General features: G+C 37.7%; 2 protein-coding genes across 2 annotated transcripts; both read left to right on the top strand.

Moving 5' to 3' along the window:
* Positions 1-661: 661 nt before the first annotated feature.
* reg1b (regenerating family member 1 beta) lies at positions 662-6,353 on the top strand. Its single transcript, XM_002934582.4, has 5 exons — positions 662-1,045; positions 4,534-4,631; positions 5,088-5,225; positions 5,317-5,431; positions 6,220-6,353. The coding sequence occupies exons 1-5, from the start codon at positions 976-978 to the stop codon at positions 6,285-6,287; spliced, it is 489 nt and encodes a 162-aa protein (XP_002934628.1). The 5' UTR covers positions 662-975; the 3' UTR covers positions 6,288-6,353.
* Positions 6,354-9,728: 3,375 nt separating this feature from the next.
* reg4 (regenerating family member 4) lies at positions 9,729-14,297 on the top strand. The gene is made up of 6 exons (XM_004915988.3): positions 9,729-9,829; positions 10,098-10,168; positions 11,146-11,240; positions 11,778-11,915; positions 12,132-12,246; positions 13,158-14,297. The coding sequence occupies exons 2-6, from the start codon at positions 10,099-10,101 to the stop codon at positions 13,223-13,225; spliced, it is 486 nt and encodes a 161-aa protein (XP_004916045.2). The 5' UTR covers positions 9,729-9,829; position 10,098; the 3' UTR covers positions 13,226-14,297.
* Positions 14,298-14,564: the final 267 nt, after the last annotated feature.

Here is a 14,564-nt window from a genome sequence, read left to right as displayed (position 1 = left end):
TCCCAAAGCTCAGTAATTGACAGCAGCACAGAGCATGTGCAGTGAATCAGTAGAAAAAAAGATGGGGAGCTACTTGGGGGGAGACTTATCTCTTGCAAAAACTTTTCCAATGGAAATAATGTAAATTGGTGAGAAAACATGCGCAGCAGTTTGTTTTTCCGAAGTTGCCTTGTGATGAAACTTTGGGCAACCTAGCATCACAAATGTTTTCCACCGGTGTTTTATATTATTGCCATTGGGAAACATTTGCAAGAGATAAATTTCCTGTGGTAGAGGAGATTTATCATGGATGACTGATCTGCTTGTGTATCATTGCCCTAAAGCTGGGTGAAAATTTGTATCATCCTATATACTCTGTTGATAAAGTATAGGTCCAGACATCTATGCTGGAGCAGCTGTAAAAGTTCCTTCTCTGGGTCACTCTAGACTAGGGGTTAATAAAAGTGGTGTAAATAAAAATGCAGTAGACCCCTTGGGGTTGGGAGGGGGGCCAGGTGAGGGTTGCGGCTTTTGGACTGGCCATGGAAAGATAAAATATTGCTTTATTCAACGGTGCAAAACCAGCAGAATGCATTTGTATTACAGTATACCTTCTATAACATCCCTGATAAGATAAGCATATTGATTCATAGTCACTTCTGACAACATCTCAAATCGATCTGTTAATTCCCATCAACAACAAACTACACAGCAGATGTTATGCATTTAGTTGTTATCCGGGTGTGAGAGGAATCTTTCTCTTCTGCATTCACTGACTATGCACATCTGTCACCTCCAAGGGCAATATCCAGAGATGACCAAGGTCTGACTCAGTCGCAGAGACCGCTCCCTAAATATCTGTCCACCCCTAACAGCTCTTTCCTTTATACACTGCTTGTCCAGGCTAACTGGGAAAAAGATATAAGTGAAGTTACAAGAATCAGGACAAACCTTGGGACCAACTTAAACTAAACAACCTATTGTAAGAGATACACAATGGCTGCTACTACAGGTGTACTTGTGGCTGTTCTAGGATACGTCACTATCATGATGGAATTCACAGAAGGTAAGTTACTGCTGGAAGAACTGAGTTAGAAAAGAATGCCATAATATAAGAAATCAGCTGCCATTGCAACTAAATTCTAAGCACTTACTGGCATGGGAGCAGGGGGCAACTTCTAGTATTTATTGTACATAAATGTAAATGTAATTTCAGTTCTGAGGTTTGGCTTCAGAAATTATGGGGCATAATTTTTATTTGGCTTGAAATGCACAAATATGTGCCCTGCCTTTTTTTATCATTTTATATACAAAATGGGTAATTAGTTTTACTTCAGTTTATGTTGCAGCATTGGTTAAACAAACGTGGTTGGATTTTGGATGTGTGTGATTGGTTTAGTCATGCTGAATGGAGACCTTTCAAACTGTACAGGCAAAACAAGTGTAATGGTACAGCATATAATCTGCATCATTTTACAGAAGCCTAAAAATGAGATGACAGATTATTTTGGAAACATGGGAGTATGCAAGCTGTATACCTGTGCTGGTATTAATGTTTCATTGTTGAAATTTTAATTAAATGAGAAGTGAAAATGTTGCGTTTATTTAATACATAAATGCTATCATCTATCTATATATAAGCCAAGGTCCATAGTAATATAGTTATTTAAGAGAAAAAAGAAGTGTCTATCAAGTACAGCCTTTTTGTTCAGTTTATCTAGAGGAAGGCAAAAAACCCACAACTAAAGCCTCTCCAATTCTCTACTAAATTATCTAATGAATCTGCCAGCAAAATCTCATCATAGAGAGAATTCCAAAACTTCACAGCTGTCACTATAAAAAACATATTTTGCAATTTAAGATGAAATCCAATTTCTTTTAATATCAATGGATAGTGATGAGTGAATTTTTTTGGCAGACATGGACTTGAGGCAAAGTTCAACATCTCACCATCGCAGAATTTTTTCTCAAAACATACACACAAAAATGTTCTGCAACAAAAAATTTGCAGATAAAAAACCTCCATTGACTTGAATGGTGCTGGACTACAGCTCCCAGCATGCCTCACCCTTCATTAGACATTATAGTATTATGGGAATTGTACTCCAGCAGTAACTGAGTCAAGTTTGGTTGAGCAGGGTAGTACAGCAGGGGTTACATCCCCTTGAATGCAGTTGGAGTAAGGAAAAAAAAGTCACTCATAAGAAAAAACTGTTGCGCGTAAAAACATTGTTGCCCATGGACTTCAATGCATGAAGGAGGAGCACTTACCGATCATGTAAGGTGCTGTATAAGGAAATGGGACAGATTCTATCATCACTATTAAAGGATGCCATTCTGTCCTCTGGAAGGGTTCACTGGTGAATAAATATCATTTTTCTGTGTGTCTGTGTAAATCCTTTACATTTATAAACAGATTATCCCTGGTAATGCACTTTTTTTGCAGGTTACATAGAAAAATACATAAACCAAAGCCAATGAAATTGGGGTATTACGAACTAATCTCACAAATCAAAATGTTCACAAACAGTCCCATTACATATAAATGAAATGATGATTCAGTCCTAAACGCATGCCTTTGCTCGGACACCTTCAAGAGCGCCTGATCCACCCGATCGGCAATATGGAAATATCCAAGGCTTTTGCAAGAAACTGACGCCTCATCAGTCCACCATACACGCACCGAATATCGTACAAAACCTTGTTTCATACGATAATATTGGTGTGTGTATGGGCAGCTTAACTTTCTTACCAGTAACTGGACTGAGCATCTTGGTGGTGAACTTAGGTACCCCAAACCAGACCCTAAACAAAATCCCTATGATTATGTCCATCAGGATTTTAGGAAGAAAATGACATCTTTGAACTCTGAGAAGGAGAGCTGTAGCATTATACCGATTTCTCCCCAAGTATGACTTTATATACAGTACATAGCAACCCTTAGCAATACATTTTTATTGACCAATAAGGTATATGTGTCACCTTTAAATCAACTTCAACTCTTTTGTTATACGTATCAGCAGATCCTACAAGGATCATTCATTGTTAAATTCAATGAGAGATAGTGTGTGTGTTTTAGATTTGCAAAGATTCAAATATATTTGGATATAATAACTGAGGGGGTCACTGAATCTGGTATTGTCCCAGTGCTCATAAAATCACTTGTGTTTTATCTACGGCAGTGGTACTGTTCATTGCGGTTCTCTTATCACATATTGAGAATAGGTATTGGGTGTGTAGATGTAGATAGTTACAGGGCTATCTTTGGCTGCAATAAAATAGAGACCTTATCTAACCCCGGTGTTGCCAATGCTGTTATTACTCTATCCACAAGTCTGTACAATCCCTGCTCATTTCAAAGTTGCAGAATAGTAAGTGGGTGTGCTTAATGATATCAGACTGATGGATTAATAACATGTCTATAATTGATAGTGCCCATCATAGATGTTTAAGTATGTTGGGCATAGGGAACAGCTGGGGAAAAACCAAGAGAGCTGACTAAGGGAAAGGCAGCAGCTGACTAAAATCTCATAGATAATGGGAAACAGGGAATATAAGCAATGGGAAGCACCATGGAAGAATCAAAGAGATGGTAAGCCAGAAGAAAGAGGTAGAGGAACCTATAATAATAATTAGGGATGAGGCAGTGCATTAGGGACGAGGGAGTGTAGGTGGCAAAATGGTTTCCTGCTTACATGTAGACAAGCCAAGTATAAATGTATCTAGGTGTGGGGATACAATATGAAAGTTAATAAGAAAGTATAAGTGAAAAAGGGGTAGTTAGACAATGGGAAATGGGGTAAAGAGGATGGAAGATAAGAAGAAAAGTCACAGGGTAAGCAGGGAGAAGGGAGATGTGTAGAGCAAGCCTTACAAATATGAGGTGGAAAAGAATATAACATTAAGGGGGAGATCTATTAACGTTCAAGTTTGATTTTTTTTTTTTTACAATTCAAGTTTTTTTGTGCTAAAAAAAAACTCATTCAAACTATGGTTGAAAAACATGAATTTCTGGTATTTAATAAGTGTAAAAAACAGAAAACTCTAATGCACTAATTCGCCATCTAAAAGCTTACGAGTTTCTATAGAAGTCAATGGAAATTGTCCTAGGCAAATTCAAGCCATATTTTCAATCCAAGATATTCAAGGTTTCGATTATGTAAACTCAAAACTTTGAGATATTCGAGTTTTTAATGTTTGCCACATTAATAAATAAGCGAGCATTTGATATGCAATTTATTCAATTTAGAAAAACAAACTCAAAATCAATAAATAAGCCCATAAATGCTGTGGGTAAGGAGGTGATAATAGGAAACTAAAAGTATGAGGAAGCGAAGGGATGTGTGTGTTGGTTACTCAGAATTCAAGGTATGTTTCTATTACAAATCAGCCTCAGGTCGCTGTTTCTCGTTTTGGATGTAGCTGATTTTTGTCTCTTCCTTAAAATTTGATATTTCCTTACACTTAACATGTATTGTTATGTATTGTTAGTCTTGGGACATTTCTGTTTGTGGAGTTCAGTGTTAAAATTGGTATTCTCTCTCTTTTTCTCAGGTGCATCTGTACGTATGGCCTGCCCCCCGGGCTGGTTCTTCTACAGGTCACATTGCTATGCTGTAAGTAAGAACCCTGTGCCCTGGGCTGATGCTGAGGTGAGTTACGTGATATGTAACTGAAACAAATGCGCTACATTTTTATGTTTTATACATATACTTTGTAGGATGTTAAAATGGATGTCTAGGGGGGTTACAATGTATTTTGTGTTCTATAAGGTTTACATGCTGACTTTATTTCTTTATTATATCCTTATTTCAGCTCATTTCACCCATATTCCAGTTGCCACCATATTTATCACAGAGAAAAGATCAACAATCTAGATCTCTGTATTTTGCTTCTCAGGGTCACAGTTCTCTGTAGCTGTCAGGACATCAGTGCCAGTGTCAGCATTGCCAATACCAGCTGGCATATAATGTATTGCACTGAACTGTGCAATTATAGATTATAGTCACTGAGACTGAGCATCACCTTAGACACTTTTCTTGTATCTATCTTGCTAATGTAAAGTAAATATACCATTTTATTGTAAATATCTTCACTCTACCTTGTAGTATGAATGCAACAGTTATGGGCATGGCGCACATTTGGCATCTATAATGGATGATGCTGAAGCTGCCATTATTGGAAGTCATGTGTCTGCAAGCCAGGATAAAGAAGGGGTATGGATAGGCTTACATGACCCAGAAAAGGTGAGTGCATTCGGACACTCAGAAGGATCACAAGTCACTGCATATTTGTTTTGGAAAAGAGATAATGCTAAATAGTTCTGCTTTCCTTTAGAATGGTCGCTGGAAGTGGACAGATGGGTCCATGTATAATTTTCAAGCTTGGAAATCGGGTTTGCCAGATAATGCCAAGGGGAAAGAGTTCTGTGTTGTTCTTCTAGGTGGCTCCAGTAAGTAAGGCTTTCCATATTAAAAAACAAAATTCTATTCGTTGGGTTATACTATATAGTACACCTAATAGTACAGAGATGGAAGTTACAATTTGGTACCTGTCTTTGGTTTCTTCTTGTATTATTGTTTTCAAATAATACGTCTTTGCCATGCATGCACAAGGGTCAGAATTTATTTGTTGGCTTTGTAGAAATATATAATGATAACAGACTCATAAACCTATAAATTCACATGTCCCGGTGCTGCTGGGTAGCCTGTCACACTTTGAATATTCCCAGCCACAACCCAGCATTTACGTATTAATCTCTGACCTTTGCACGTTATTTAGCCACACAGTATCATCCTACAATAAATTAGTCATATCCTACCAGGCATGGTCTCGTATTAACTATTTCAATAAGTTCTAATGAATGTTCCATTAACTGGTATCTAGTTTCATCAGTGCCATCAACATATAGGGGGTCATGAACAATTTTCATGTTAAATGTTTGCACTTTGCCCACTGCAAATTATGCAAATAGTGTCAGGTCTCTGCAGTCTGTCTGCAGGTGGGTTGCACATAGGCTTCACCTCTCCTGCCCCCTACCCGTCCATACCCATCCCACATGGAGATCTTTTTGTGTCCCTCAGCCTTGCCAGGGGCTCCATAGACCCTCCACCAGCACCAACTACACTGAAAACACTGCACAATTAAGCCCTTTTCAGACAAGGAAAGGCAAAGTTCATTACAGTATTTTTAATTTCTTAAATTCAGTTTTTAACTTCTTTTATCATCTTTTCTATTCAGAGTATAAGAAGTGGAATGATGTTGGGTGTGGAGGACGTCGAAACTATGTTTGTAAATTCAAGCCATGAAGTTGCTCTATAACTGGAATTTAAACAAATAATTCTGTTATCTTTAAATTAAAATCACATTTGCTACTTTGCTTGTGTACTGTACATTATTCCTTTTCTGCATAAATGCCATCATTTTATTGCAAAACAAAAGCGCTCTGTGCCACATATATCATATACCAATTATTATTAATAGGAACTTGACTTTTTTCTTCAGAATTGTGCTTTTTCCTAGTCTTTCTTATTTATTTTTTAAAATATCCATCAGTTTGAGTCTTTCTAAAAAAAACACTATTAGCACAAGAAGAACAACATCTGACAATTTAACCTCACAGGAGTGAAAGTCAGTTTTTTTATAGTACCAAAATGGCAATGTGACAGCTGTCTGGATCAAATACTATTAACCACGTGCATAACCTGGTTACTTTTATGAAAACAGAGTCTCTTTTTTTTTTTTTATAAATTCTTTATTTTTGTTTTCAAGAATAAATGGGGTACAGAACAGAGTCTCTTTTTTATTGGTAAAGTTCCTGTTTCTCCAAGGATGTTCTGTTTTATGTTCCTAACATGAAGTAGGGGGAGTTTCTCACTTAAATAATGTATTGACTACATCATATCTGATGAACAGAGTAATAAAATGTAAAAATGAAAAAATATACAAAACCACAGATAATTTTCAAAATGCAATTCAAAAATACCACATTTTTTCATTTTTAAAGGGGCACAAGTAATTTATAATTACCATTACTTATGTATCTGATTTTTTCCATTCTCTGCACTCCAGGCTCTGACTCCTGAAACATGTTGCAAACCATCTCATTAAAAGACCCGGAGAAGCCTTAACCCCTGTTGTTTTAAGAATCAAACAAACAGAAACACTGCTTTTATTAGCAATTATGTTAAAGGGATAGTTTACCTTTAAGTTCACTTTTAGTATGTTACAGAACAAACAGTCTATACCAGTTTTTAAATTAGACTTCATTTTTTATTCTTTATGGTTTCATATTAGAAAATCTTTTAGATGAGAGTCACTGACCCCAAAAGCCAAAAAAAAAAGGCTCTGTGAGGCTACAATTTTATTGTTATTGATACTTTTTATTTGTTATATTTCCCCTCCTATTCATATTCCTGTCTCTCACTCACACTATTGTTGTGCTATGGGACAAATAAATTCAGAAATTGCAGCAATATGTCAAGGAAATAAACACCCACACACGTGCTACTTTACTAAACAAAATGGCTACAGACAAACAATCCTAAACAATGCACGCAATGCTACAGTACTACAGTGTATAAAACCTTTATAACACTTAATACTTAGCTTATTTTAGGCGGTGAAGTTCAACAGAGGCAAGTTCAAACTGCAGCCCTTGAAGTTTAGATCCTGTGGGCCTATGGTCAAAATAGCCAACTTCAATGGGAGATTATGGGGCACATTTACTAACCCACGAACGGGCCGAATGCGTCTGATTGCGTTTTTTTCGTAATGATCGGTATTTTGCGATTTTTCGGAAAATTGTCGTGACTTTTTCGTAGCCATTCCGAAAGTTGTGCAAAATCTGGCGATTTTTTCGTAGCGTTAAAACTTGCGCGAAAAGTCGCGCCTTTTTCGTAGGCATTCCGAAAGTTGCGCAAAATGTTGCGATTTTTTCGGAGCGTTAAAAAGTCGCGACTTTTTTCGCAGCTTTCGCGCCGAGTACAAAACATTCGGATTTATTCAAGCTTCAGTATGGTGACTTTTCTTGGGCCAGGTTGGAGCTGCAGGGTGCCATTGAGTCCTATGGGAGGCTTCCAAAATCATGCTAAGTCTGAAAGTTTCGGCCGCCGCTTACGAGCGCTCAATACAAAAAAGTCGCGACAAGATACGAGCGAATCGTAATGGCTACGAAAAACTCGCGTTTTTTCGCGCAAGTCGTAATGGCTACGAAAAACTCAAGTTTTTTCGCGCAAATCGTATTGGTAACGAAAAAGTCGCGACAATTTCCAAAAAGTCGCAAAAAATACGAAAAAGTCGCAAAATGTTCGTTTTCCAAACGGAATTTTTCCAATTCGGATTTGGATTCGTGGGTTAGTAAATGTGCCCCTATGTGTCTAGGCACTTTCAAAGTCCTAGAAGAGATCCTTCTGAACAGTCCTTGTGCAAGCCTATTTCTTGGGTCCTCTAAACCAATCAAACATCACAACCTAAACAAAGCTAAGTATTAAGTGTTATAACAGTTTTATTCACTGTAGTACTGTAGCATTGTTTTTGTCTCTAGCCATTTTGTTTAGTAAAGTAGCACGTTATAAACCATAGTGTGTGGGTGTTTATTTCCTTGACGTATTACTGAAATTTCCGAACTTAATAGTGCCGTAGCACTACAACTATCACCACTGCTTGGTTGCTAGGGTAATTTGAATCCTAGCAACCATATTGCTGCTGAAATTGCAAACTGGAGAGCTGTTTAGTGTGTGGGTGTTTATTTCCTTGACCTATTACTGCAATTTCTGAACTTAATAGTGCCGTAGCATTACATTTGGCATAGTTGGCAGGATTGCACTGATTGTCAATTGAAATAAATATCTGTTTGGTATAACATTGTATTGCTTATTAAATTAAAAATGTTCACAAATGGTGTGTTTAAGAGGAAGAGTGCAGAGGGAGAGAAGCGAGAAGCGTGCACCTTCCCTGCTTGGGTTAAGGAAGCCCCTTGGCTACCTGTAGCACAGGAACAAACCAAATATGTCCCCCCAGTATCAAGGGTTTTTGGGGAGAATCTCTTGTAGGACTTGAAAGTGCCTAGACACATAATCTCCCATTGAAGTTGGCTATTTTGACCAAAGGCCCCCGGGATCTAAACTTAATGAAATTACTGCAGCTTTTAAGGGAACCTCTGTTGAACCTCACCACCTAAACTAACGTTATAACGGTTTTATTCACTATAGTACTGTAGCATTGTGTTTGCCTGTAGCACATGTGTTATAAACCATAGTGTGTGGGTGTTTATTTCCTTGACTACTACTATTACTACAATTTCCGAATTTAATAATGCCGTAGAACTACAACTATCACCACTGCTTGGTTGCTATGGCAATTTGGATCCTAGCAACCATATTGCTGTTGAAATTGAGGGACCATGAACTGTCCCCCTGCATAAAAAGTTTGAGGACCCCTGTACTACATAATAAACATACCACTACAAGCCAGTTTAGTATTTGCAAAGGAATCACACTGAAGGAGTCAGTGTACCAACAGGACACATTCTTCGTGCAGCTTTGCTATTCAGAATAAAGTACAAATGGCAGTGGCCAATCTGCTCTCAAAGGGCACCATAAAGTGCATGTTTATGCATGCCAGAAGCTAATTTCCATGTCATATAGTTGCCTGGGTGTGGGGGCTACACCCGCTGATAACATTAAATAAGTATATTACATAATTAGGCCAGGTTATTTATGCTCACCATCTGTTAGTGACAGTCCCCACCCTTTTGGGCTGCAGAATATTTTGTACGAGGGGTCTCTTATAAAAACTTGGCCACAGATATCTGTAGCCACACACTGGGAGACAATCACAGCAGCAGCAGGTAAGGGCTACACAGCTAACAGAATGGCTATTCAGCCTGAAACATGCAGGGAAGATCAGGAATAAAAAAATAGGTTAAACACATGTTCCAGTAGCCTGCCTGAAAGGTATTTATGTTGACTTTACTGCTTCATTGTGTTATTTCAATGTCTTTCATACTCTCTAGTAATGTCTTCTTTGCTTAATCATGTATAAAGTTTTATTTAACAGAATTGTATCCTGTCTATTGTAAATGTTCATAATAACTAATCTTGTTTCATCATCTTCAGAATGTCTGTCACCTCCTCCTCACTCGTTGTCCTCTTAGGCTGTGTGATTCTCGGAGTGTCGCTGTCAGATGGTGAGTGTGGGAGGGAAGGGGGCTGATCAGGAAGGCAGAATGTTATTAAAGATGCTTGGCTCTGATCCGTAAAGGTTACTTGTAGAGGTAGATTTAGCAACATTTTAATTTGACTTTGTACAGCGATTCCAGTTTTTGTGGCAAAAATCGTGAATTCCAGTTTCCTAAACTCAAATTTTTAAGATATTTAATGCACAGAAAATACAGTTATAAATAAAGTTAGCATCCAAAAGCTGGTGAGATCAGGTTGAAGCCAATGAGAGGTGGTGTATGAGATTTAATCACAGACTCATTGAAAAGGGCAAATGTGATTTTGCTGAGGTAAAGTTGTTTTTTCCACATTTTTCAAGTAATCAAGTTGTGCATTTTTTCATAAATATTTGAGTTTTTCTGAATTCAAAAAGAACTTAAAAATTCAAATTTTGTTACATATGCCTTATATTGTCAAACTGTGTATATATAATGTTTTACATCAATAGAAAAAATGAAGCAGTTTTTTCAGCCCCGCCGTTATGTACTAAGGCTCTGCTATACTCTATGCATGGCCTATTTTACAACAAATAACAAAAGAGTCATAGTAAGACTGGGCTTGGGATATCTTTGCAAATGTAGTCATCTGTGTTTTACCTTAAAAGGCATTTCCCATGAGACCCAAAAAGTCACCCAAAGGCTCCCATGATGCAACTATGCCACAGTAGCCTAAAACAAGCCAAACAACCAGAACCATTTGTATTGCAAACTAGATATTTGCAGCACAAAAAGGGCCATTATTTGAAAAATAGACTAAAAAATAAAAACAATTTGCAAACTGTCTTAGAATACTATTGAGCTGTACCTACGCAAGAAATATTAACCACGCTTACATACTTGACCAGTGGGAAACATACAGCATACATATGGAATTATAAACCCTTCATGCTTTGGGATCGAAATCTGTAACAGCCATCATGCTTAATGAATCTCTGTATATCCCGCAGCTGCCCCACGTTCTTCATGCCCTTACGGATGGTTTTACTACAAGTCTCATTGCTATGGATATTTTCGTTTTAAACTGAGTTGGTCTGAAGCTGAGGTAAGAAAATTGTTCCTCAGACACACTCAGGGGTGCAAAACTGGTGCTTGCTATAAGTTAAACATACATAAGCAATCAGCAGAACTCATTTAATGGGCAGTTACTGGCCTGCTATCTTCAAGAAACCATCAGTCTAATATTCTTCATTAACCAAAATAGCACATTAAATGTTAATAAAGGATATATAACTACAAAAAGTACAGCCACTTACCATAAAATCCCATAAACAGACTACATGATATGGACTGTACAGTCAGATCACTAAGTAAGCAGGCAGATACAACAACCAGGTTGGGCACAAATATGCTCTTCTATGCTGGCTAGAAAATATATTAGCAGCTTTTAGTTATCAAATCTAATCAGAATAGAGTGAGACAACTTAAAAGTAATATTTTGGCCCTACATATGCAATTCTTTCATTGTTTGTTAGAAAGCTGCCGTATCAGCCATACAGATCTGATCATGCATGGCAGAATTTTTCAGTATTATATGAACAATTGTCTGGTTCACTAACATTACCTTTAATACATCCTGTAGTTTGAGTGTGTCAGTTATGGACATGGTGCACATTTGGCCTCCATCTTGGATAATGCTGAAGCTGACATAATTGCAAGTCATGTATCTGCTTATCAAGTCAATGGAGATGTCTGGATAGGTCTCCATGACCCCGAACAGGTAAGAGTTTGCTGGTTTAAGCACAGATGTGCCAACAAATTAAATCACATATAGATCCATAAACATCTTTGCTAGTGAGTGACATGTACTTAACCACCTATCCTTATAATCAACCTAAATGATATGTGGTTAATTATGAAAGCCAAGCACTGATTAATACTTTGGTGCAATAAGCACTCAACATCATTTACTGGATGATTTTATTTTTCCTTTTAGAACCGTAGATGGAAGTGGAATGACGGCTCAATGTATAATTACCGAAACTGGAAAAATGGAGAGCCAAATAATGTCAATAATGAGGAGTACTGTGGGGAGCTGGCAGTGGAAACCAGTAAGTGTTAGGCAGAGCATAAATTCCAGCACTGGTTCTAACTGGAGTTTAGCAATGCTGCTTCAGTAAAGTTTGAATGAAATTTTACCATTATTACTATTTGTAGGCAAACTATAAGCACTTATAAAATATATATTATGCCATGAAAATAAAATCAATTGGAAACAAACTTTAAAAGACTGGAGATTCAGAGAAACCATCTGTAATTTTAGTTACACTATTTCCCAAAGTGTTTTACTGTAACTAATCATACATACGCTATATAATTGCAGTACATCTACTTCTGTGTGTAGGTGTCTGTGGGGCACACAGGATAGGGCTATATAAACTAACCAGCTCACTCAAGGGACCTGTCAAGTCACATACAGTTAGTGAGTGGTAGTGAAGCTCCTTAATTGAAGCACCTATTATTAAGGATGCATCGATGGTTTGGTTCAGCCATTTTTAGCAGGATTTGCATTTGACTAAGAGCCTTGCCGAACCGAATTCGAACCCTATGTAATGAGAAAATTAGCTACCCACACTATGGCATTTCCTGACTTTTCCCTTCAATTTCACCACTTTCCGCTTTCCGGTTCAGATTTAGTTCCATATTCAGCCGAATTCATACCCAAGGATTTGGGGATTCGGACAAATACTGAAAACAAGGGTTTATTGCTGATAAAAAAATCTTGTTTGAAAGAGAGAGAGCTTCCTTAGACTGCAGTACATTTTTATTTGCATTAAAAAATATTTGCCATTTTATATTAGTTCCTCAATTGTCAGGGGGTTGTCTTGGGGACTGGCCCACTAAATAGGAAAAACTGGAGAAGTCTAGATACTGTACAGAGTACGTTTCATATTCTCACTAAATTTCAGTGCAGTGGTTTTATACATTTTGTCCTCAATAATCTCTTTCTTTCTCTCCTCAGGATTTGAGAAATGGAATGATGCCCCATGTAACATACAAAATCACTTTGTGTGTAAATTTAAACCATAAGGACATTTCCTCTCCACCAAGACAAGGATGTGGAGCTTAATGCTATTCTTGTTCAGAATAAATTTCTTTCTCATACAGTTAATGATTGTCTGTTAATTATTAAGAAAAAAATTAAGTGTGCCGTTTAGTATTGTACAATGACATGAGATTTGTGAGGGGTGACATTCTTAATATATGATGAGCCATTTTATATGACAACTATAAAATACAGTTTTTCTAATATATTGTGCTTAGTAACTACTGTATGTCCTTGTACTATCTCCTAAGGTAGGATATCCTTATTTTAAGTGGCCAATCCACCCCCTGCTGAAGTTTTGCCTCTCAAATCATTCTAAAGGCACATAACTATATTGTAAATGGGGAAATGTAATAAAAGGGACAAAGTTTGCTACAGGTCTAGGCACCTATAGCAACCAATCAGCAGGGAGCATTTACTTGTCACAAACAAACATCTTATTGGTTGGGAAGGCTTATTTCACCTGGGCAAGCTTACTGCCATTTAGTACCTTTAGGTTAAGTGTACAAATATTTGCACTATAATGGGAACAACTAGAGCAGGTCCAATCATGCCACTATTCATTATTTCATTCTCTTTCATTCTGAGTGTACAGTTATTGATATAGGGGGTCACTTATGAAATTGTTTGCAATTGTGCTCTCTGCACTAGTGATGTGGGCCCCCCTGGACCCCCTAATGGTGTATTTACCTGTTGCTTACCTGTTTACTTCCCACACTTAAGACTATTATCTTGTACGATTTTGGCTCTTCATCTCCATTTCTTTCAGTAATCAATCCTTGGCTTAATTAGTCCTGATTTTTAACATTTGAAAAATGAGATTTATACTCTATTCTGATGTATATGCTGAGGTTATTGTACAGAAAAATTGCTGTGTTCAGGGGGTGTTATCTGTGAATCTACTTCTGCATTTATCCTGCTGTAAATTTTGGGGGTATTATACATAGAATTACCACTGTGTCATCTTGCTATGTGTTTTGGGTATATTATATATTGAACTGCCACTGTGTAATCCTGCTTTGAGTTCTGGGAGAAATAAACGTGAATTTGACACTTTGTCATCGTGGTATTAGTTCTGGGGGTACTATACAAATGCCTGGGCCTAGGGCTGCAAAGATATGGTGGGGGGATGCCGTCCGCTTGCAGCATATGCAGTCCCCATGGCAGCCAATCAGAACAGGAGGTGGTGCAAGGGCGTGGAGGGCATGGAGGCGGCACAAGGGCAGGAGGAGCAAGCACCCATGGGGGGTGGGGAGAGTGCAAATGCATAGAAGATGGGTACGAGAGGCCTAGGGGCGCACCATAAGCAAATCCAGCCCTATA

Source organism: Xenopus tropicalis, chromosome 3 (assembly GCF_000004195.4).
Source record: "Xenopus tropicalis strain Nigerian chromosome 3, UCB_Xtro_10.0, whole genome shotgun sequence".
NCBI classification, from domain to species: Eukaryota; Metazoa; Chordata; class Amphibia; order Anura; family Pipidae; genus Xenopus; species Xenopus tropicalis.
The sequence above is the reverse complement of the archived record's forward strand: the minus strand, read 5'-3'. Positions and strand labels throughout refer to the sequence as shown.